The sequence below is a fragment of the Macrobrachium nipponense genome, chromosome 41 (genome assembly GCF_015104395.2).
Source record: "Macrobrachium nipponense isolate FS-2020 chromosome 41, ASM1510439v2, whole genome shotgun sequence".
In the NCBI taxonomy this organism is placed as follows: domain Eukaryota; kingdom Metazoa; phylum Arthropoda; class Malacostraca; order Decapoda; family Palaemonidae; genus Macrobrachium; species Macrobrachium nipponense.
In genome coordinates, this window is record NC_061102.1 from 2,912,133 (window position 1) to 2,934,484 (window position 22,352).

At 38.0% G+C, this 22,352-nt stretch overlaps 1 protein-coding gene across 4 annotated transcripts in view; it reads right to left on the bottom strand.

The window, feature by feature from the left end:
* Positions 1–14,669, bottom strand: part of LOC135212430 (unextended protein-like) — a 173,990-nt gene extending 159,321 nt beyond the window's left edge. For all 4 annotated transcript variants that reach the window (XR_010313899.1, XR_010313900.1, XM_064245795.1 and 1 more), the window contains exon 1: positions 14,148–14,669. Coding sequence is in view for 2 of the 4 variants with exons in the window: in XM_064245795.1 (XP_064101865.1) it covers positions 14,148–14,629 (482 nt within the window). In the remaining 2 variants the exon portion in view is untranslated. The remainder of the gene's footprint in view (positions 1–14,147) is intronic.
* Between the last annotated feature and the right edge of the window lie 7,683 nt (positions 14,670–22,352).

The window sequence follows — 22,352 nt, forward strand, 5'->3', positions numbered from 1 at the left end:
AAATAAAACCGACGCTCAACAAAGCCATGCGTCTAATTGCATCTAGATCCTTGCCAAGCGGGAAGGCAAAGCAGCCGCCAATTCCCGCGGCGAATATTAGCTTTGTTTGTTGCCCTGTTTCCAAAGCGATAAGGCCGTCGCCACTTCTCCATGACACCGACAGAAACCGTCGCAGATCTATTGAACAGCATTGCAGAGCCTGGACTTGCTTACTTACTACGCGACAACAGTTGCATTGAATCAGCACAAAAGAACTGCTAAAATCTCTCATGAAATACCAAGTGTGTTCCGTAGTACTGTGAACAGGGAACGACAGCGTTAGACCCATACCGGAGCAGCGCATTTCACAATTGCGACTTACTTTTTTTTCTTCAAGTTTTTATTAAATATATTATTTACAAAAGATTACAACAAATCTAGAACTACATACATTTTCATCTAGAATACCCTGCTTTCAATGTTACAAAAATTCTTTGTGAAATGTGACTTACTAAAGAATACAATCATAGTTGCGACTGGTACACAGTATACTATGTGCTGACCTCTTACAGAGCAAGTTCGTGCACTGACCTCTTACAGAGCAAGTTCGTGCACTGACCTATTACATAGCACTGTTATGTTTGATGTAAGTCATTAAAGGTAGAATTAGGCTACCTGAATAAAACAGCGCATTCACAATTGTGACTTACTAAGAAATACAATCATAGTTTCGACTGTTACACAGTATACTACGTGCTGACGTCTTACAGCGCAAGTTGGTGCATTGACCTATTACAGTAGAATACTGTTGTGTTTAATGCAAGTCCTTAAAGGTAGAAGTAGGCTACCTTAATAAGACAAGGTGCGACTAGTAAAAATGGTATACATCCTATCCTGCCTGAATGACTTAGAATTGTGTCTTTTGTTCTTTTTAAGGAGACTATATTAGAACCGAGTCTTGCACAGATCCTACGGGGAAACATAGTGCTTCAACATCCTTTCTTGGACGAAACGAAGAATCCTACAATTTGTTTATTCTTTTACTTTTCCTGGCGGTGCAATGCTCAGTAATTGCGAAAAAATAAAAATAAAAAGGGTTCGCTATGCTCCCAACTCAACGCACAATTCCGAGAACTCGACAGCCATGGACCGTTAATATATTAGAGAGAGAGAGAGAGAGAAGAGAGAAGAGAGAGAGAGAGAGAGAATCAAATTACAATATATTCTTCGTGATCAACCACTGTAACACCACCAATCTCACTCTATCCAGAATAGTGCTGGAATAATCAGCTGTATATAATTCTGCTTGCTGATCTTGTCCCATAAATAGACAATGGGCAATGATTCAGGCTGCACTATAATACAAGCTCTCACGATTAATTCGTGCACCTCAGTATACATGAGTCACGGATCTAGATAAAAATTATACACTAGATTACTTGGCAATGTTCTGAAGATAATGACGATTGTTTTACTATTAACTATATGACATTATGTAGACAAGAGAGCAATGACTGATGATAATTCATAGGCAGCATTTCTTGATAGAAACTGTGTGTGTGTGTGTGTGTGTGTGTGTGTGTGTGTGTGTGTGTGTGTGTGTGTGTGTGTGTGTGTGTGTGTTGACGTTTGACATCCTTCACAAACATTTTGTACGATAAAATAGCAATGAAACAGCCATCTAAAACTTCTGAAAGGTAGAAGAATATTGCTTGACTACATTGATTCGTTCAAGAGCTATAAACCAAGAACTAAAAAGCGTTTTAGATCTTGGTGCAGCCACCAATAGGTGATTTGAAAGAGAGCAAGAACATAGGACCATGCACACACATCTCACAATAAACAAATCTCGTTCGGAGGCGCTTCCTATGATCGGAGCAATAGGCCTATTCTGCTTACGGTACCTGAACCGGTTTCCACACGCAAAAAGTGGGGGGAAAAAAACAACGAAAGCCCTCACATAAAACAGAAAAGGAGCTGCTCATAAAACAGCTGTGCGTCATAAAGGGAATAACAACCGTTACAAAACACTGATAAAGAAGAGGCCCTTTCTAATATATAAATATAGTACTACAAAGCATATAATGGAAAGTAAATTAACGGCATATGTTGAATACCACCTTAGTACTACTGCTGCTTCTACTACTCCTAGTACGAATAATAATAATAATAATAATAATAATAATAAAATAATAATAATAAATAATAATAATAATAATATAAGTGATAATGATAATAATAGTAAGTTATAAATGTCTCGCCATGGGTGTGTCTCCACCTTCCCACATGGATAGAGAGAAACTCGGCAAAGAAAAAAAAAAAAACGAACTCCACTCGGTCAAACACCACACTACCACAAGGCCGATCCCAGTCTCTCTCTCTCTCTCTCTCTCTCTCTCTCTCTCTATATATATATATATATATATATATATATATATATATATATATATACATAATTTAGGTACCATGACATCCATACCTCGAAAGGTGCAGAAATAGAGATGAATAAAGGGATTCGCGCAGCGCCAAATTAAACGACCCAGCATTTGACGCGCAAAAGGTTACAGCGGAGCTTAAAGTTAAAATAAAATAATAAAAAAAATACGAATAAAAATAAAACTTTGGCGCGCAACGATGCAGCGGTAAAGTCAGGATGTAGGAATGCGAAGGCCATGGGTACTTGGAAACTATTTGAAAACCTTTTTTTCTTTATAATAACATTGTGGCAAATTCAAATAAAAGAGAAAGTGAATTGAGTCGGGGAAGACTCCCTCAAGAACATACATACTCTCTCTCTCTCTCTCTCTCTCTCTCTCTCTCTCTCTCTCTCTCTCTCTCTCTCTCTCTCTCTCTCTCTCTCCTCTTCAAGCTGGGAGCCTCGGATACTGTACTATACGTTCAAGGTGACGCTGTGGTGACGCGGAAGGGCCAAGAAAGTAGCCATTAAAACTCTGTTCTACCGTACGATAACGATCTCGCCTAATCACTTTCGCCTACAACAACCTTTAGATAAACTCCCACATACCACCGTTCAAAAGGCATCACGAATCTTCCGCCGCCAAGATCGACCACTATTTTCGCCATAGCGTGCTTCAGAGGTCTAGAAACTAGACTCTAGGCCGAGTAGCTTTACAAAGGTCTTAGACACTAGACTCTACTAGACCGAGTAGCGTGACTGTCCATTTCCAGCCGTCCAACGGCTTCTTCCTTCAAGTGCGTTGAGGCACAGGCTTTTTTTTTTTTTTTAACGCAGAGATCCTCCAGCGTGGCCAGAGGGAAAGAAAGGTATAAACAAAGGGGCAATCGCTCAGCACATGGCAGCCAGCGCGTTTTATCAGATGAAGAGCTGTAAACAAGAAGAGCGTCGGATCTTAATCCACTTAAACCTTCTTCATCACCACCCTAATCTCCTCCTCACTCACTCACTCACCCTTGAGATAACTCCTTCCTCCCACCCCCCATCTTTCTCCTCCTGCGCCCCCCCCCACCCCCCCCAACAATCATCAGCGTCCAGCAAGGTTCCCATGCACTTTCTTTCTTTCTGGATCGTCACACAGAGGCGGAATTTTGCCGAATTGACTATAAACAGCCCAGTGTTTTTAATTTCTCCCACAGCTCCGTCATTTTCAAATGGTATCCACTTATCAGATCGAAACAATATAAGCAACAAACAGAGAGGTCCGAGTAAAGATTATGGCGACCAGCGATACGATAACAATAGAAATGTGCTGTGTAATAAGACATTTTCTCTTTAACGTCCTCTTCTCTGTACCCAATCGCAACGTGCTCCTGCTTTCCCAGCTACCATCTTCTTACTGAGAGAGAGAGAGAGAGAGAGAGAGAGAGAGAGAGAGAGAGAGAGAGAGAGCCTTCATACCAAACAGAATCTTTAGCCTATTTAGAAACATTCAAAAACATCTCTAAACAAACACCCACTCAAGACAGACCACCAGTGATGAGCTAAACATAAACACGACACGTAAGAAAGATGAACGAAAACAAAATACTTCAGATATGAAATAAACAAATGAATAAACAGCAAAGGTAGAAGCCACGAGGTAGTAGATAGAGGCGGCTAAAGAGAAGCCGACTCACCGAACATCCCACCTGTATGGTAAAACAAAACAGCTGTACTCGCGGGAGTGCGCGCCAACTTGGCAGGTAAGACCACGGTCGAAGACTTGAAGACGGGGCTTCCGTGCGTCTTCACCCCCACCCCCTCTCCCATAATACCCACCAACTCACAGATGCGAAATTTTGTTATGAAAGGTTGTAAGGATAGGAGAAATGAGGGGGAAATCTGCTTGGTAAATATCACCACCACCAGGCGATCAATCTCGCGAATCTTGGCGAAGATCACACGCCGAGTCTATCTCAAGGCTACGTACCGGCACGTGGCCATAGAAATAAAAACCACGTTAATCACTGATCGCTTTTAAGAGACAATATGGTGTGGCTGAGGATTTCGAGAATATTCTCTACCAGAAACGTGTTGAAATGAATGATACGTCCCAAATTGGTGCATATTCCTTTTTAGGCCGATGTTGGCGTGATCTTGATAATAGTAACCTGTTCACCAGTTTTTGGTAGTTATATTATCTGTTCAAATGTAACATTGCTGTGTCAAAATATGAGTAAAATTGTATCCTGTAATGTTGTTAAAGTATCATGTTGTAAAACCTGTTGTGAGTTTTATGAGCTGTGCCTGGCAACTCAAGTTTATAATAATAGTTTGTTCATATGTTCATTTGTCGATGTCAATACGGGTGTACAGCCGTAGTCTCACAGATATGTCTGCGTCAACTTATATCTCTTATGATAATAGATTAAAACCAAAGAGAGAGAGAGAGAGAGAGAGAAAGCTGCCTTCATTCTTAAGTCGTGTTTATACCCAAACTCTCTCCTTCAGCTATACCAGTTATTACTATTGCATTTTCTGCCCTCTACGCAACGCTACAAGTGACAATAAGTCAATATCCAAGATGACATGCTGTTGTCCTACTTTCTACTGATTGAAGATTAGGGAGACTATAATACTACCTACTTCTTCACTGATCTACCTTTACGAGAAATGAATCAGTCGTTTAGTAGTTCAATATTAAAGAAAAATTTTAAAATTCAAAAAACTCTTCTAGCGAATTAAATAAAAGTACCCTTTCGTGAGAATATTACGAAATATAAATAGTTCAATTTAAAAGAAAACGTTAAACTCAGAAACCTCTTTTAGCTAATTAAGTCAAAGTAAAGCTTTCGTGAGAGAATAACGAAGTATATATATATATATATATATATATATATATATATATATATATATATATGTATGAATAATTATCACATCACCGTGATTCATATCAATCATTCGAGCTACAAATGTCCTTTAATATCTAATTCACTCTACCTCGGAATTGATATATTTTCAAATATGTACCGAAGGGGAATTCTTTTTTTTAGTTGATAATAATTTCGTCCCCTCACGGGAACGAAATCAGGACGGACAGTGACGTTGCCAAATCGGCCAACAGAGAGGCTATAAGTTTATATCGATTCCGACCTTACAAATCACCGTCGAACTCGGTGTTTTCGTAATTAGAATCGATATGAAACCCCCTCAACCATGTTAGCCAATTCGAACGTTTGACCCACGTAGCCTTGTTATGAATAATTATCACATCACTGTGATTCATATAAATCATTCAAGCTACAAATGTCCTTTAATATCTAATTCGCTCGGTGATGTGATAATTATTCATAACAAGGCTACGTGGGTCAAACGTTTGAATTGGCTAACACGGTAGAGAGGGGTTTCATATGGATTCTAATTATGAAAACACCGAGTTCGACGGTGATTTGTAAGGTCAGAAACGATATAAACTTATAGCCTCTCTGTTGGCCGATTTGGCAACATCACTGTCCGTCCTGATTTTGTTCCCGTCCACTGGACAGTGGTTCGATCCCATGAGGGGACGAAATTATTATCAACTAAAAAAAAAAAAAAAATTCCCCTTCGGCACATAGGTATATGAAAATATATCAATTCCGAGGTAGAGCGAATTAGTTATTAAAGGACATTTGTAGCTCGAATGATTATATATATATATATATATATATATATATATATATATATATATATATATATATATATATATAGCACATGCGGACAAGAGATAAATTTATGGTATAGACAGGCACAGGTGCAAAAACTGACATTTCATGAGAAATGAAAGATAAAGGGAAAAAAAAACTGGGATTGGCCTGACGCCAAAATCAAGCGGTTATTAAGTTAAACTTTAATCTCTATAGAAAATTTTCACATTTTTAAGATATGTTTACAATAATGTAGTTCTCAGATTCAATCGTTAAAAATTTTTAGTAGCTACAAAATGCTTGAATTGGTTAATTTAAAAAAAATCTAAAGAGTTACAAAATACTTAAACTGAAGCTGGCTATCTTGTTTTACAAGTTTTAAGAGCTACAAAGTCCTCAAATTGGTGTCTGTAGAATACTTTTACGAATGAGCAACCGGGCACGGATAACTGTCCATGAGAGAGAGAGAGAGAGAGAGAGAACAAAACCAGGTCGCAGGTCACATGACACACAAAGGGAGGCAACCAGACATCAAGTACCGGCGACTTATTCAGAGGGGGAACAATCATTTAAGTAAAGCTAAGGACCTCTGACATTTATGACCAATCACGCACACACACACACACAGACACGCACCCCCGTGACCTAGGCGTCGTTCTGTGATGTGCCCGCTTGAAGGAGAGTGGGGCGGGGGGAGGTCAGGGGGCAATAACTGCTCTCGCCCATCAGCGGCTCCAAAAAGGATGATATATATACGGGATTTCCGTCGAAAATGGCGTTGATCGTTTCTGCGTATCCAACTGCACCGTCATAGTTCAATCTTATACATCAAATTATGGTTCAATGCTCGATGTTAATATCTGGAAGCGATTGAGTCCCCCATTGGAGGGAGGGTGGGTCCTGGTTACAGGCCCCCCCACCCCAACCTCTGACCGAAATATAAAAGACGATCGAATCTCATTGGAGGGAGAGTGACCGAAATAAAAAGACGATCTCGCGCGCGTCACCATATCGTTCTGTCTGGCTGCTGCTTTCAGTGGAAGTTTGAGACAAAGAATAAAAAAAAAAAAAAAAAAAAAAAAAAAACGTCATCAGTCAGCGGCGTTTGACTTTATCAGAAGTGAGGAACAACAAGGATTAAGGAGGCTCTCTTAACCCGGATTCAAGGTGGTCTCCACCTGGTTGGTCAGTCCTTTTAATCTTCGACGACCTGACCGCGTCCAAGGATAGTTCTACCCACAAAATGGCGATCAAAACACGTATGGAGGATTACTCGTATCCTTCCAAGCTCAGCGGTACCTGGCGATTACAGGGACCATCTTTCTCATGAGAGAGAAAGAGAAAAAAAATCTGATATGCTCAAGACCCAAAAATACAAATAAGAAGGATAAGGGATATGCCAGTGGAAGTTGTACCCAAAATCATAGGGACACTTTATAGGAGGCACGATCCAAAGATCCCTGGAAAGGAACCTGGAACAACTATAGTAGATGCCGAAGTAGCCCAAGGCAGAAGAGTGTGCTCCTAGAAACAGGTTTGTTTGCATGGTGTTTTTTCGTTTGCATGGAACCAGTGGTTATTCAGCAACGGGACCAACCGCTTTACGTGACTTCCGAACCACGTCGAGAGTGAACTTCTATCACCAGAAATACACATCTTTCACTCCTCAATGGAATGGCCGAGAATCGAACTCGCGACTACCGAGGTGGGACGCCAACACCATACCAACCACGCCACTGAGGCGCTTCTCGTAAAAACAGGGTACACAGAAAAGCGATGGACTCCTCATAAGGAGGCAGGATGCGACCCGGAACCCCACACTATGAAAACCACGTATAGTCGAATAGTATAATACTAATAATAATAGCAACAACAATCCTCTTTGTTTTGGTGACTTCTACATTGCTGTTCTACTTATCTCCCAAGAACATCCGAGACCCACTGACCTCATTCCGATCAGTACATCCTGAAAGTTCCAATTGTGTGTAAAACAGATGTACTGAAACTATCAAAATAATCATTTTATTTTATCTTATTTCCCATCAATAATAATGCGGCGTTATGGTCAAAACCATTGTAATCAATCAACCACGAATAATTTTGATAACTCCGAAAAGACCACTCCATAATGAAAGTAAATGAAAAAAAAATGAAAAACTTATCATTTTTTCGGCTCATTTGAGCAAAACTATTAAGCTGCAATTTTCGCGACGGAGAACTTCTTCATTCCCATAAATCAATCGTTCATTCTACATAAATTAAATAAATGCCATTATAATCAACGTGAACTCGGAAAAGTTACCCAATGGATGCATATATATCAATTCTCCTGTTGTTAAGGATTCTGCGTTAAAATACAGACATACGCAGACATAATGCAAACCAGGAAAACATAATCTGATTTCCCTCAATTTCAGTCGACAGATTTTAACCGTCGCTGTAAAAATTGAAAAAAGAATTTACAATAATTTTAAAAATATTTGAATCATATTACCAGAATGACTTCTTCATCAGTTAACATGCTTACTTACTTTCCAATTAGGCGTGCTCATAAAGTTACTGGCGAATTCTCGCTACAAACTTGGACAAATAAAGGACTATCATTTTAAAATCTGTATCATCATTTTACATTCGTGTATACTTTCCAATGGGTGGAACACATATCCTACCCATGTGAACTCTCGAGAGGGACTGAGGAGAGTTTCCAGTCCTGTGATTGGCTTATCAACAGTCAATCAGAAGCGTCGTAAGGGATTGGCCTAGACATCAAGTGCACGACGGCTGATGTGAATCTACTATAACTCCTACAGCCAAAAAAGCAGGACAAACTTTCCAGCTATCATCTGCTGATTGAAAAGTATAAAAAAAAATGTAAAAAAATACAAAAATTCAAGGTTCAAAATCAAGCTTAATCGTAACTCATGCGACATGGCGTTCTGTTGTGACCACAACTCGCCATGAGCCAATCAAGGTCGTGACCTGGAATGCCCATTCTCTGAGATTCATGTTGAATGGCAACGACGCTTGTCTCTCTTTTTATATAAAGTTCAAAGCGCCGATTCGTCGCATGACTGTTCGCGTCTTCGCATATATAAAATAGGACGTCTTGAAATCAGGGGAACCAATACGATGCTGTCAGTGTGCATCTCTCTCTCTCTCTCAGTACCCAGCTACACTGCAGTTACATAATCATAACTTCATTACACGTATGATAAAATATGAGCCTACAGTGCACTGCGGGGGGTGCACTGACGGCACTAACTTGGGGGGGGGGGGCAAAAAACAAAGCATAGGAAGGGATAAATAAGACTGTACCAAATCATACGAATCGCTAATGATAAATAAAAGAATTACGGGGAAATATGACAGCAGACATCTGAATACAGAGTCCCACCACCTCCATAACAATTCCTTGACCCCGTGACCCTGAGTGACCTAGCAGTCACCCGAACAGGAACACGGTAGGCAAAACGAATCAGACAAGACTGGTCTAGCCAGACAAAAGGGGAAACAGACATTCCTAAACATGCAATACAAACACAGTCACGGACTGGAGTGAGGAATATTGATTTTCAATAGTTTTTTTTTTTCACTGGATAGCGGTGACTGATGTTTTCTGGCCATGTCATCATGTTTTTGGGAACATAAGTGACTGATATATAAGCCGTCATATCTAGCAATACAGACAAATTTATTTCCTTTTTTAATGTCCAGGAATAAAGGCAGAATCATTACATGACCAAGAATAGTGGAAAAAAACTTTTGCATATTCTAACATCCAAGAATACCAAAAAAAAAAAATAATAATAATAAATAAATAAATATTTTATATTTTAAGACCCTAATGTCCAGAAATACAGAAGAATTTATTTCCTATTTTGATGTCCAGGAATTCAGCAGAATCATTGCATATCTTAATGACTAAAAATAAGGGGAAAACTCTTGCATATCTTAACCTCAAAATATACTTATGCATATATGTGTATATATTAAGTCCCTAATGACCAGGAATACAGGCAGAATGATTACATATTTTAATGACCAAGAATACGACAAAATAATCATTTGGATATTTTAACCTCCAAGAATACAAAGGAAAAATAAAATGAAAAAAATATTTTACATTTTAAGTCCCCAAACATCTGCTACGTCATTATCCACAGATTACGAAGCTGTAAGTGATTGAAGAAGCATAAAATAGAGTGAAAATAACTTCTCACAAAATGTCACCGGACATTCACACATTAATCTTAAAAAAGGAAAGATTTACAGTAAGCTGACAAAATATAGCTCTAAAATTACCAAAATATTGCTCAAAAATTGCCAAAATATTAACCTAAAATTAGCGAATATTGCTTTGCAACGGCCAAAATATTGCTCTAAAATTGCCAAAATATTGCTCTGCAACTGCCAAAATATTATCCTAAGTTTGCCCAAAATTGCTCTGTAGCTGCCAAAACATTACCCTAAAATTGCCAAAATATTGCTCTGCAAAAAAACTGCCAAAATCTACCATAAAATTGCCAAAATATTGCTCAGCAACTCCCAAAATATTACCCTAATTTTACCAAAATATTGCTCTTCAACTGCCAAAACTTACCCTAAAATTTACCAAAATATTGCTCTTCAACTGTCAAAATATTACCCTAAAATTGCAAAAATATTGCCCCAGTCTCCCAGCTCATTGACACCAACCATAAGGAAGTACCCATTCGGCAGAGGGTACTCTCTCTTATCTATAGAGACGCCCGACGTCACGTGACGTTTAAAAATAACTGGTGAATTTGGCTACATCTTTTAAATATATCCCCTCATGGTGTGGGCTACCTAGACCAACTCCCTCCCAGGTAACGATTTGAAAAACCTGTACGAAGCTTGCTCAAGGGCATTCAATCACGGCTATATAGATTTACAATATTCTGTCAATATATATATAATATATATTAACTAATTCACCCAAGTATCTAGGATTGTTAGTTATGGCAAAGCGTGATTTTGAACCTATTATTAAATCAGTACATTCCAGAATTCTTCTTATACATAAAACCTTATTTTAAGAAGTCTATTATATAAAATTTTATTTTCTATAAAGTTCCCACAAAGTATACCCTATATGAATAAATAAATCCCAAAATATACATATACATAAAAGCATTGTCAAAAACCTTGGACTGTTCAGTTATAATCTCATCCATTTGGGAAAAAAAAAATACAATTACACAATCATGCATAAGACGAAAAGCTAAAATTATCTTGCTAACAACATTTTAAGGATTACTAGACATTACAAACCATAATATGTATATATATATATATATATATATATATATAGATATATATATATATATATATATATATAAAGGTTTTCTTGCCACGAAGGAAAAAATGAAAAAACCAGATAGCCAAGTACTTTCGGTCCTGTTCGGAACCTTTACTGAGGCAAACATATATATATATATATATATATATATATATATATATATATATATATATATATATATATATATATATATAATCACGGTAAGGAAGGTACAGTAATCTTTTGGTTATAGTCTCATACGAAGCCCCGAAAACTCTCCCCTAGCGGTTCCGGGACTTCGAACACGGACACCACATCACTATAAGCGGGGAGGGGGAGTAAAAGGGGGGGTGGCAAGTTGGGGGGGGGGGCCCAGGTTCGAACCGGTACCGAAAGGAAAGGCTCTCTCTCTCTCTCTCTCTCTCTCTCTCTCTCTCTCCTCAAAGAGCATTTTGCTTGGACGCGCAGCAGAGGAAATGAGAGTTCAACTCAACGAGGAAATGGGACTTACTTGAACTCAAAAAGGAAATATGACATACTTTAGATGAGCATGCAAGGGACACGGCACGGGAGGCGAGGAGGATTTGGGGATGGGGTGTTGGAATGGGGTGGGTGAAGGGGGAGTTGGAGGAGGAGGAGAAGGGAGAGGTAAGGTCTTGTTGCTACAGAGGTCTACAGAGAGCTCAAGCCTCAACCAACTCCGCGCAGGAAATGCTCTAGTACCAACCAATTCAAGAGAAATAGGAGAAAGGAATAATCAGAAGGAAGAGGAAGAACGAATAATCAGGAAGAAGAGAGGATACAAATAATCAGCAAGAAGAGCAGAAACGAATAATCAGGAAGAGGGGGAGAAATGAATAATAGGGAAGAATAGCAGAAAAACAAAACTATCAGACTTGAAGAGAAGCAGAGTCACGCTCTGTAGAAGCTTATGATCGAAGTGTTCTATTCTGTAGGTTTTGCAAATAAGCGGATTTATTTCAATAATAATAATAATAATAATAATAATAATAATAATTAATAATAATAATAATAATAATAATAATAATAATAATAACCATAATGAATATAAATTCCCGTTATAGGGGCAAAAGTTGTACGGAAAAAAAACCAGAGCTACGAAAGTGTGAAAAGGTGGCCATGCTAAGTACGGCATATTCTTACTTTTGGGTAATGTGAAAAATGAGCCGAGAGAAAAAACAAGGAATTAAAAAATAAAATAAAAAGGAGAAGCAATGAGTTACAGAAGGATACATGATAGGCCAATGACTTATGCAGTAACCGAGAGGTTCGTTCTGGAGATATAAGAAAAGTAAATTGTGGGTCTAGCGAGAGTCAGAAGTTGCCCTCCTTGTAGTATATAACTCCCCTGACCGTGAGTTTTATATCACTCAACTATGGGAGTTTCCGTGAACCCCAGAGAGAGAGAGAGAGAGAGAGAGAGAGAGAGAGAGAGAGAGAGAGAGAGAGAGAGAGAGAGAGAAGAGAGAGAGAGAGAGAGAGAGAGAGAGAGAGTCCTTTTTATCTCGGACCTACCACACGACAGGAAGTGCAAGGTCAGCTTGGATTAAAAATGGACAGGTGAGAGGAAGAGGCAGGATATCCATCTTAGTACTAACAAAACACAGCAGGAAACGTTAGCATTCCTTCCGTAGTCTCAAAATCATTTGAAAAATAAAATAAAAAATAACTAAAACTGATGATCAGGATGGAATACACTGAAAACTTATTCATTAGTTTCACAGAAAACGAAAAAAAAAAGACAGATAATTCACAAGAAATTAAAATAATTATTAAAGTTATAAGGACAATTCTCTCGCAATCAGCCCCTAAACATGGAACCAGGATACAGAATCCAAATATCCCACCCAATATTTAAGCAAAACAAAAAAATAACAAATAAATAAATAAAAACACGGTCACTTCACATGTTAAATACATACAGACTTTGTCGCAAGCCCATAGCCATTAATTAAATACTCGGTACCGGAAGAACATAATTCAACCCAGGGATCTAATTTACTGTATGCAATGTTGGTCTCTTCTTACAGTTTCAAATCATACTGTGACCAAAACATGTCTACTGTACTGAAAATTAAATCATACCTCTCAGATATGAGCTTTAATTTCAAAATAAACGAGATTTAAGTTTTTTTTTTTTTTTTTAAGTGAAACTTCTAGGGATTTTGCCGTCGAGCCTAAATGCAAAATATAAAACAGAGCCAATTACGATGACTGGAACCAAAAAAATGTACATCCAAGAAATCTATGAATAAAACCATTCGGCAAAAATAAAGTTATTTGGCCAATTCACTCATGAAATATTCAGACCTCGCAAGTCTACGAAAGAGATCCGAAAAATGTCTTTTGCATCTAACAGATAACTTAAATTAGTCAATACAAGTCTGATTCTTTTCAGTATATATGAATAATGTAGACGATTCAGCTCAAGCGATTATGTTTTGCACAACATTATACAAATCCAAAGCGTCTACGACTATATCTATTCGTTTGGAAAGAATTGCCACGAATTGTATTAAAAAACGAAAAATATCTTACGCGATGTCAACGGTTCATGAAAGCGGACGGTTTTACTACACCTGTCAATATTAGAAGTCAACAAAAAAAAAAAAAAAAAAAAAAAAAACGCCCCAGGGCCTAATTTCGTAGCCTACAAGGCGAGCACAGACCTACAGAAATATACAGAACCAAGTTTTAAACTTCTTAGCCTCGTGTTTTACACTAACACAGACTGATTTGACATTAGAATCGTCCCCTTCCTTACCTCAGTCTATGGGAACTTCGTTGTTGACTCGGGACCAGGAGAAGGCGAGTAGCAGGCCCTTGGTGAACCCAGCCGCCCATGTGGCGAGCACGCCCACCCCGAACATGCGGGCGGTCTCGGGTACACAACCAGACCTCCGTTTTGCTCCGGACGGGGATCTTCATCGTATGGGATGGCATAAGGGCGACGGTGGCTCTGGTTTGCGTAAGTTCGTCGGGGGTGAGAGGGGGCGTGATCAAACTCCAACATGAGCCCCCTTGCACCCCGTCTACAGACGTCAAACCGAGCTCCAGCCCCCGGGAAAGGCCCGATCCCAGGATCTCCAGCTCCGTCTCCTCCCCGGCCACGATCGTGTCTTTGCCATATTTAGTGTTTAGTTCCTCGATTCGGGGATGGCGGCCGCCGTACACACCTTTCGCCACGCACAGAAGTACTACACTGAGAAAGACCGTTTTAGACGTCCACTCGGGGCAGTTAGCCATGTTGTTCTGACGGGGATTGCTCGGCGGCGGCGCGACTTGGTCTACATATACACACGTACGGATTTGGCGCGATCAATAACCGAGCGTTAGCATAAATGATATCCTCGCAGTTTACACGCCTCTCATTCTTTTCACTTTACGTACATTTCAATGCATTGACATATTATGCGCCTACACAACGGTGGGATGATTTCCTAATGTGTTCCTTTTCGTTTCTTGATCGCGAATTTAAAACCCCGTCCAACTTGGCGGTTTGTTTACATCTGTTCCCGTTTTCTTCGGTGACGTAAAAGCGTATTGCCGGTAGATCCAGGTTATGAAATCGATGTATTTGATATCAGCCAAGCACTGGCCAGTGATTTTCGCATATACTACAGCAGTGAATTATTACCACTCACGAAGAGACAGTAGTAGATATGCATCATTTACCACAGTATATTCTCACTGTATGATCTTACAAGCGAAATTCTCAGAGAATGATTCAGAGATGGAGAGGAAAATTAATAAAATTTTGCGTAACCAATTCTTCAGTTTTAGCCTGAACTACTACTGATCAAGTGGAAATAGGAGTACGCGAAGAAACTCCGTAAATTATTAGACAGAATCCGGTATTTTCTCTACTTTTAGCCTTACTTGGATTGGGAAGTCCAAACCGGTACAATTATCGAAAATCTGTCACTGGTAGCGAGGCACTGACACCAGAATCGGCCAGAATATCTAGACACAATCAGCTGCTTCAAGTGTGAAATCACCACTGATAAACTGTTAATCTAAACTGTATCTTAACCAGATGAGCACTTTGCAGATAAGGAATGGTAGTATTATTATCATTGGTAGTAGTACAGACAATAATATATCATCTGATTTATAATCTTTATCTTTATATTTAAAAAAAATATATATACAAATTATTCCTGCAGCACCATAATATCTGAGGAAACGCATAAGGGATGATCAACTTGATCATAATAATAATAATAATATGCGGCGATTCACCACGAGAGAAGCAATAGACCAGGTTCCAATAAGTTTAAGAATATGACTCTTAGTAATGATGAATAGCAACGAATTCAATACATATTTTTATTTTACTACTATCTCCTGAGGAGCTTTTCTGCTTTCTACTCGACCCTCCCCCCACCCCCATCCTCTTTTCTCCACAACTGTATAAGGTGAGGAGTTCGACAGCTACCTAAATCAAAATTAAGAATCAAATTTAGTGCCTCTAAAAGACTGACATGTCTGTCAAAGTTTTAACTGAAGTGGGCAGCCTCACCTGCTCCATACATTGCCCCTTCAAACTTTCTTTGACTGAAGAATGCTTCTCAAACCCGGTCTTCAATCATTCTTCGACTCGTATGCATATTTCCTTACACTTATATATGTTGTTCCTATAACTTTTCTAACCGTATACATAATTACCCATTTATTATTTTACTAGTAAATAATTTTCCAACCATTTTCTATTCATATACAGTTTTTTATCTGATTGCCTTCCTAATTTTCTCAGTACAGAATATCAGCTATTCCTATTATCAGATTTGGCTTAAATGACTATATTTCATCTCCTTGGCTATTATCGTACGTAAGGCTGTGTTAAGATCTCGGAATATAAGATACCTCATGTCGAGTTAGACCATACAGCCGTTTACAGATCTTTGACTGTGCCATAGCTTCGTCCAGTGGCCAATCACTGCTTTTGGGTTGAGGGAGAGCACTCAACCATACTTTCCTATCCAAGTCAAATTGTATATGCCTGCTAATAGTTACTTAGTTTTATAGTCATTCACAAAGCGTGTGCATTTCATTTGACCCACGCAGGTCGATGACCTGCCCTTTGCAAACTGTCACGGGAATAGGAATATAAATATAAAAACGAATGAATGGATTACGCGTAGACATATATATGGTGATGGTACTATCTTTTCAGATATGAGTGACAGCGTCCCAAACGAGCAGGCAAACAAGAGCTTTCCGCTGTTTTCCGGAGTGAGCCGGAGGAGTAGGAGGGGGAGAAGGAAGAGGGAGTCTATAAATAGACCGATGTCCTGTTTATAAGTCCCGCGTGGACGGGAATGCTCTCCTCTATCTATACTCCGAACCGTATAGACTTGACGCCCGATAGGCCTAACTTCGGTTTAGAGACTGATTCAAGTTTCAACCGACGCAAGTGACTTCCGATCAGTCTTGCATGGACGTGATTGAGTCACAAGGAGAGTGGAAGGGAAGGAACAGAAATATGTAGTCGTGATTTCAGGAAAATTTTCAAAACATTCAAATTCAAATTCAAATTCAAAAAGTTTATTGATATACATCAAATGGAGTGTAGCAGCATGCTGCTATACTCACCTACAAAATTCAAAAGATTCCAGGCAAATATCATAATAAATACGTAAATAAAAATAAAAAACAGTAATGAAAAGCAAATATTTTACACGAGAAGAATTTTAACCCAATTTATACAAAAGCTATAATGCAAATTTTATACAAATTAAATGTTTATATACTAAAGCAAATTTCCAATAGGCAAAAGCCATACTAAACAAATATAACAAAAGTAAATGTTATATAAAAAGAAAAATGTTAAGAAAAGGTACAAAAAATCAAGTCCTACTAAAGGACAGGCAAATGGCTCACAATTATTTTTTCCAAAATAAATGAGGAAATTTCTTGACAATTTTGGAACATACATCATTTTTCAGAAAATAACATACTTGATTTGTTACATCATCTATTCTGGGGTTACGAAACTCTGATAATTTATTACATTCCATAACATAATGTTGTAAAGTATGTTTCCGTAACTCACCGCATAATTTACATTTAGAGTTTTCATTATCAATGTATTCCCAAGAATATTTATATCCCAAACGCAACCTCATTATTAAAGTATCTAGTTTAGACAGTGCCCTACCATATACAATATTGTTGTTTTCAGACAAACAAATAGAGTGTCTCATACTGACACTACCATTGTTTAAAATTTGTCGAATTTCAGCCGCTTCCCACAAAGACATCTTGATTTTTAGCCCTTTTTTTTTTTATTCTGCTCAGAGTCATTGTGCTTTCTGAATCAATATTATTTTTGTTTGAAGCATCCTTTGCCAAACTATCGGCCATCTCATTCAAATGAATACCAACGTGAGACGGTACCCAGTAAAACTTGACAAAATACCCTTGATCTTCTATTTCAAAACTTCATGTTCTCTGAGGCGTTTCTTAGGCCGAGGCACCGTTATTTTCCCTCTTGGTGCATTAGTCCTAGTACCACCTGCAGCAGTCACGAAAAAATAATAATGATGATTTTAAAAAAAGCAAAAATAATTCTGGGTTATTTTAGACAATGATGGTCCAAAATTAAAGGGCAAAATATGTTCGTATGATGTGTGTGTGTGTGTGTGCGTTTGAGAGAGAGAGAGAGATGCTAGCACTTATCAGTTGTAAATATTACCCCTATCGATTCTCCTTACGTCTAATGAGATGGTTTCGCCATTGGACAAATAGAGACCTTCGATTAAATTATATTTCTAACCAGTTTAGCGTCACGCTAGTTGCAAATGAACACGTTTTGAAGCGAATTTAATGTATAGAATGTTTGAACTAAGTAGGGACCGAATTGAAGTATTTTTTTTTTTTACATAATATTTACTTTTATTTCTGTCCCAAATAATGATTCTGACTGTCTGTCTGCCTATATATATATATATATATATATATATATATATATATATATATATATATATATATATATATATATATCGAACTACAAATGTCCTTTAATATCTAATTCGCTCTACCTCGGAATTAATATATTTTCATATATGCTTAACCGAGGGGGAATTTATTAAGCGATAATAGAATTGGTATATATATATATATATATATATATATATATATATATATATATATATATATATATATATGTATGCAGATGACCATGCAATGATAGCCCTCAGCGCAGAATCTCTCCAAGAAAACGTCAACAACTGGAACGCGATCTTAACAGCTAATGGAATGCGGATCAACAAGAATAAGACAGAGATCATGCATCTATCACGAACACCAAGTAACGTAGATGTAGAATTAGAAGGTCAGGCATTGAAACAGCGTAGAAATTTCAAATACTTAGGAGTAGAGTTTAGTGACCAAAACGATTCAAAACTGGAAATAACTACCCGAATACAGAAATTCAGTAACAATCTGTATCTGCTCTACCCACTAATGAAAGACAGAAATATACCTCGCAAAGTGAAAACCATAATATACCTCTCTATTTTAAGACCAATATTGACTTATGGCCATGAATCATGGACATTACCATCAAGAACTAGAAGCCAACTTCAAGCAGCTGAAATGAAAGCCTTAAGACTCATAAAAGGTGTAACAAGACAAGATAGGCTACGAAATGAAGACATTAGAAGAGAACTGGGAGTGGAGGGGATACTAGATTTTGTGGAGATAGGACAGCTTAGATGGTTTGGACACACCAAAAGAATGGAGGAGGAGCGATATCCTATAAGGTTTTTGGAATGGACACCGGAAGGAAGGAGACCGGTAGGAAGACCAAAAATGAGATGGCTACAAAACATAGAGAGAGGAGTAGAGAGGAGAGGCTCTAGTTTGCGGGAAGTTGATGAGATGAGGCTCTATGATGATCCCCAAGAATGGAGACTGTTCCTGAAGCAGGACGACTGACAGGCCTGGAGGCCTACCTGGCGTCTGGTGAGAATGGTGAGAATATATATATATATATATATATATATATATATATATATATATATATATATATATATATATATATATATATATATATATATATATATATATATATATATACATATATATATATATATATATATATATATATATATATATACTATATATAAGTGTGTGTATGATTCTGACTGTCTCTCTGCCTGTATATGTGATATATATACATATAATATATATATATATCATATAGATATATATATATTATATATATATATATATATATTATATAGATATATATATATATCTAATTTATATATCATATATAGATATATATCTATATATACATCCTCACCTGGTGTGTATGATTCTGACTGTCTCTGCCTCTATATATATATATTATATTAGATATATATATTATAATATATTTATAATTATATATATATATAATATATATATATATATATACATCATAGATATATATAATTTATATATAATATATAAACATATAGATATATATGATAAGATATATATGTATAATATAGATATTATATTATATATATTATATAAGATATATATATATATATATAATATATCTATATATATATGGCCTATGAAGCACAGATTTATTGAAAAAAGTAACAATAATGAAATAAAATATGACAAAATCAACGTCCAGCCAACTTAATAAGTGTAACACTGACGCAAACGTTTAGCAGCTTAACCACGATGTATATAATATGTCTTCAGTCACGGGGGTTTCGTCATGCGAAGACGAAGAGGACACGAAAGCGCCCTGTGGCCTTCTGATGAGGTTTTCGGGGCCAATTTACGGTTAAAGAAACGCTTCACGCATAGCAAGCTGTTTGTTGGTGCCTTAAACGGATTACGTAAAGACGGTAGTTAGTTAGACCTTAACATCCCGTGGTCACCTGGGCATCGCGGAATATCAAATTTTTTTCGTAAAAACAAGGAGACACAGACCTGTGTTGAAAGTGACACACGATGTGACACACGTTTTATAAATTTTTCGTAAAAAGGAGACAACAGACCTGTAATGGAAGTGACACGCGAAGTGTCTATAATGGAAGTGACCCAAGTTTTATAGATTTTTCGTAAAAACAAGGAGACACAGACCTGTGTTGAAAGTGACACACGAAGTGACACACGTTTTATAAATTTTTCGTAAAAAGGAGACAACAGACCTGTAATGATTGTTTGTATGGTGTTTTTGCGTTGCATGGAACCAGTGGTTATTCAGCAACGGGACCGACGGCTTTACGTGACTTCCGAACCACGTCGAGAGTGAACTTCTATCACCAGAAATACACATCTCTCATTCCTCAATGGAATGGCCGAGAATCGAACCCGCGACCACCGAGGTGAGAAGCAAACACCAAACCAACCACGCCACTGAGGCGCGAGACCTGTAATGGAGGTGACACACGAAGTGTCTATAATGGAAGTGACACACGTACGCTTTATAACATTATGACCAAAAGCCAAGCACTGGGACCAGTGAGGTCATTCAGCGCTGAAGCGGAAACTGACAGTAGAAGGTTTGCAAGGTGATAAAAGAAGGAAAAGCTCAAAGCAGTAAGATGGAAGAAAGAGAATATGAAAGGAGGTACAATAAAAGGCATTTTATATTTTAATTGATCACTTCATCATTCGTATTTTAGCTGACTGGTCACAAGACGACATTCAGTCGAAAACGGAAAGAGAGAGAGAGAGAGAGAGAGAGAGAGAGAGAGAGAGAGAGAGAGAGAGAGAGAGAATTAAACATTAAAAAAATTTACAAAAGTTTCAAATTTTCATTTCGTAACAAAGTACCACACAGATCCCCTTAGATTACATAAAGAGAGAGAGAGAGGGGGGGGGGGGGGGGGGGTCCGGTCTCTCCTCGCGTCGTGGCATCGCCTCGCAATCGGTGACGTAAAAGCATCCATCCCCCTCCCTATCTCCCCCCTCACCACCCCATTTTCAACGACCCTTGCCGTAAAGAACTTCTTCCTTATTAGCAACCCTTTTGAACAACTCGGGACGCGATGATTACCGCCAGCGAAAGCGACATACAGCGACTTACGCATTCCCGGGACGCTGCGACTCCTGCCGCAGAAGAAGGCTTCACGTGAGATAGGTAATGCATCGTAGGAGGACTGTTGGCCTCCAGTGAATACGTAAATGGGAGTTTTAATTCTTTGGTGTTATAAATCATCGTTTAAACAACAAAGTCACTAGGAGGAGGTTTTTTTTTTTTTTTTTTTGATAAGTAGTCAGTAAGTGCAACACCTGGTAATCTATTTGGGTAAGTTTCATGTTGACCACGCTGTACTATATATGTCTTTTGTGTTATAACTCATCGTTTAGCCAACAAAGTCACGAGGAGGTTTTTTATGATAAGTAGTCAGTAAGCGCAACACTTGGCAAACTATTGGGGGCAATTTGATGTTGACCAAGCGAGGTTGCATTGTTGAAGCGTGCAGTATATCCGTTGCTACCTCGACGAGAGCAGAATCTCTATAAAGAATAGACTATTAGGATTTAAGGCCAAAAGGCCAGGTGCTGGGCGCCAATAGGTCATTCAGCGCTCCAAGGGCAATAGACAAGGCGTAACAAGAGGAAAACCCCAAAGCAGCTGCATTACGAAATAATTGTTAGAGAAAGTGGAAAGTCTGGTGGAAGAACGGAATATGAACAGAGGTCCAGTAAAATGATTGAAAGAGATTGCAGCTAGGGGCCGTATAGGGACGCTGCAAAGACCCTTACGTAATGTCTACAGTACACCAACTGATGTGCACTTAAGGCACTAACCCCCTATGGAGCAGATCTGTATATAGGAATTCTTTCAGAATCCAAGGTCGATATTACTTATGCAGTACCTATGATAAAAAATTGAAACTACAATTTTATTTTTAATGTTAATAAAAACGAATTGAACGACTTTTCAGCCGAAAAAGAATCATATCTAGAACAGATCTGTATATTGGAATTCTTTCAAAATCAAAGGTCG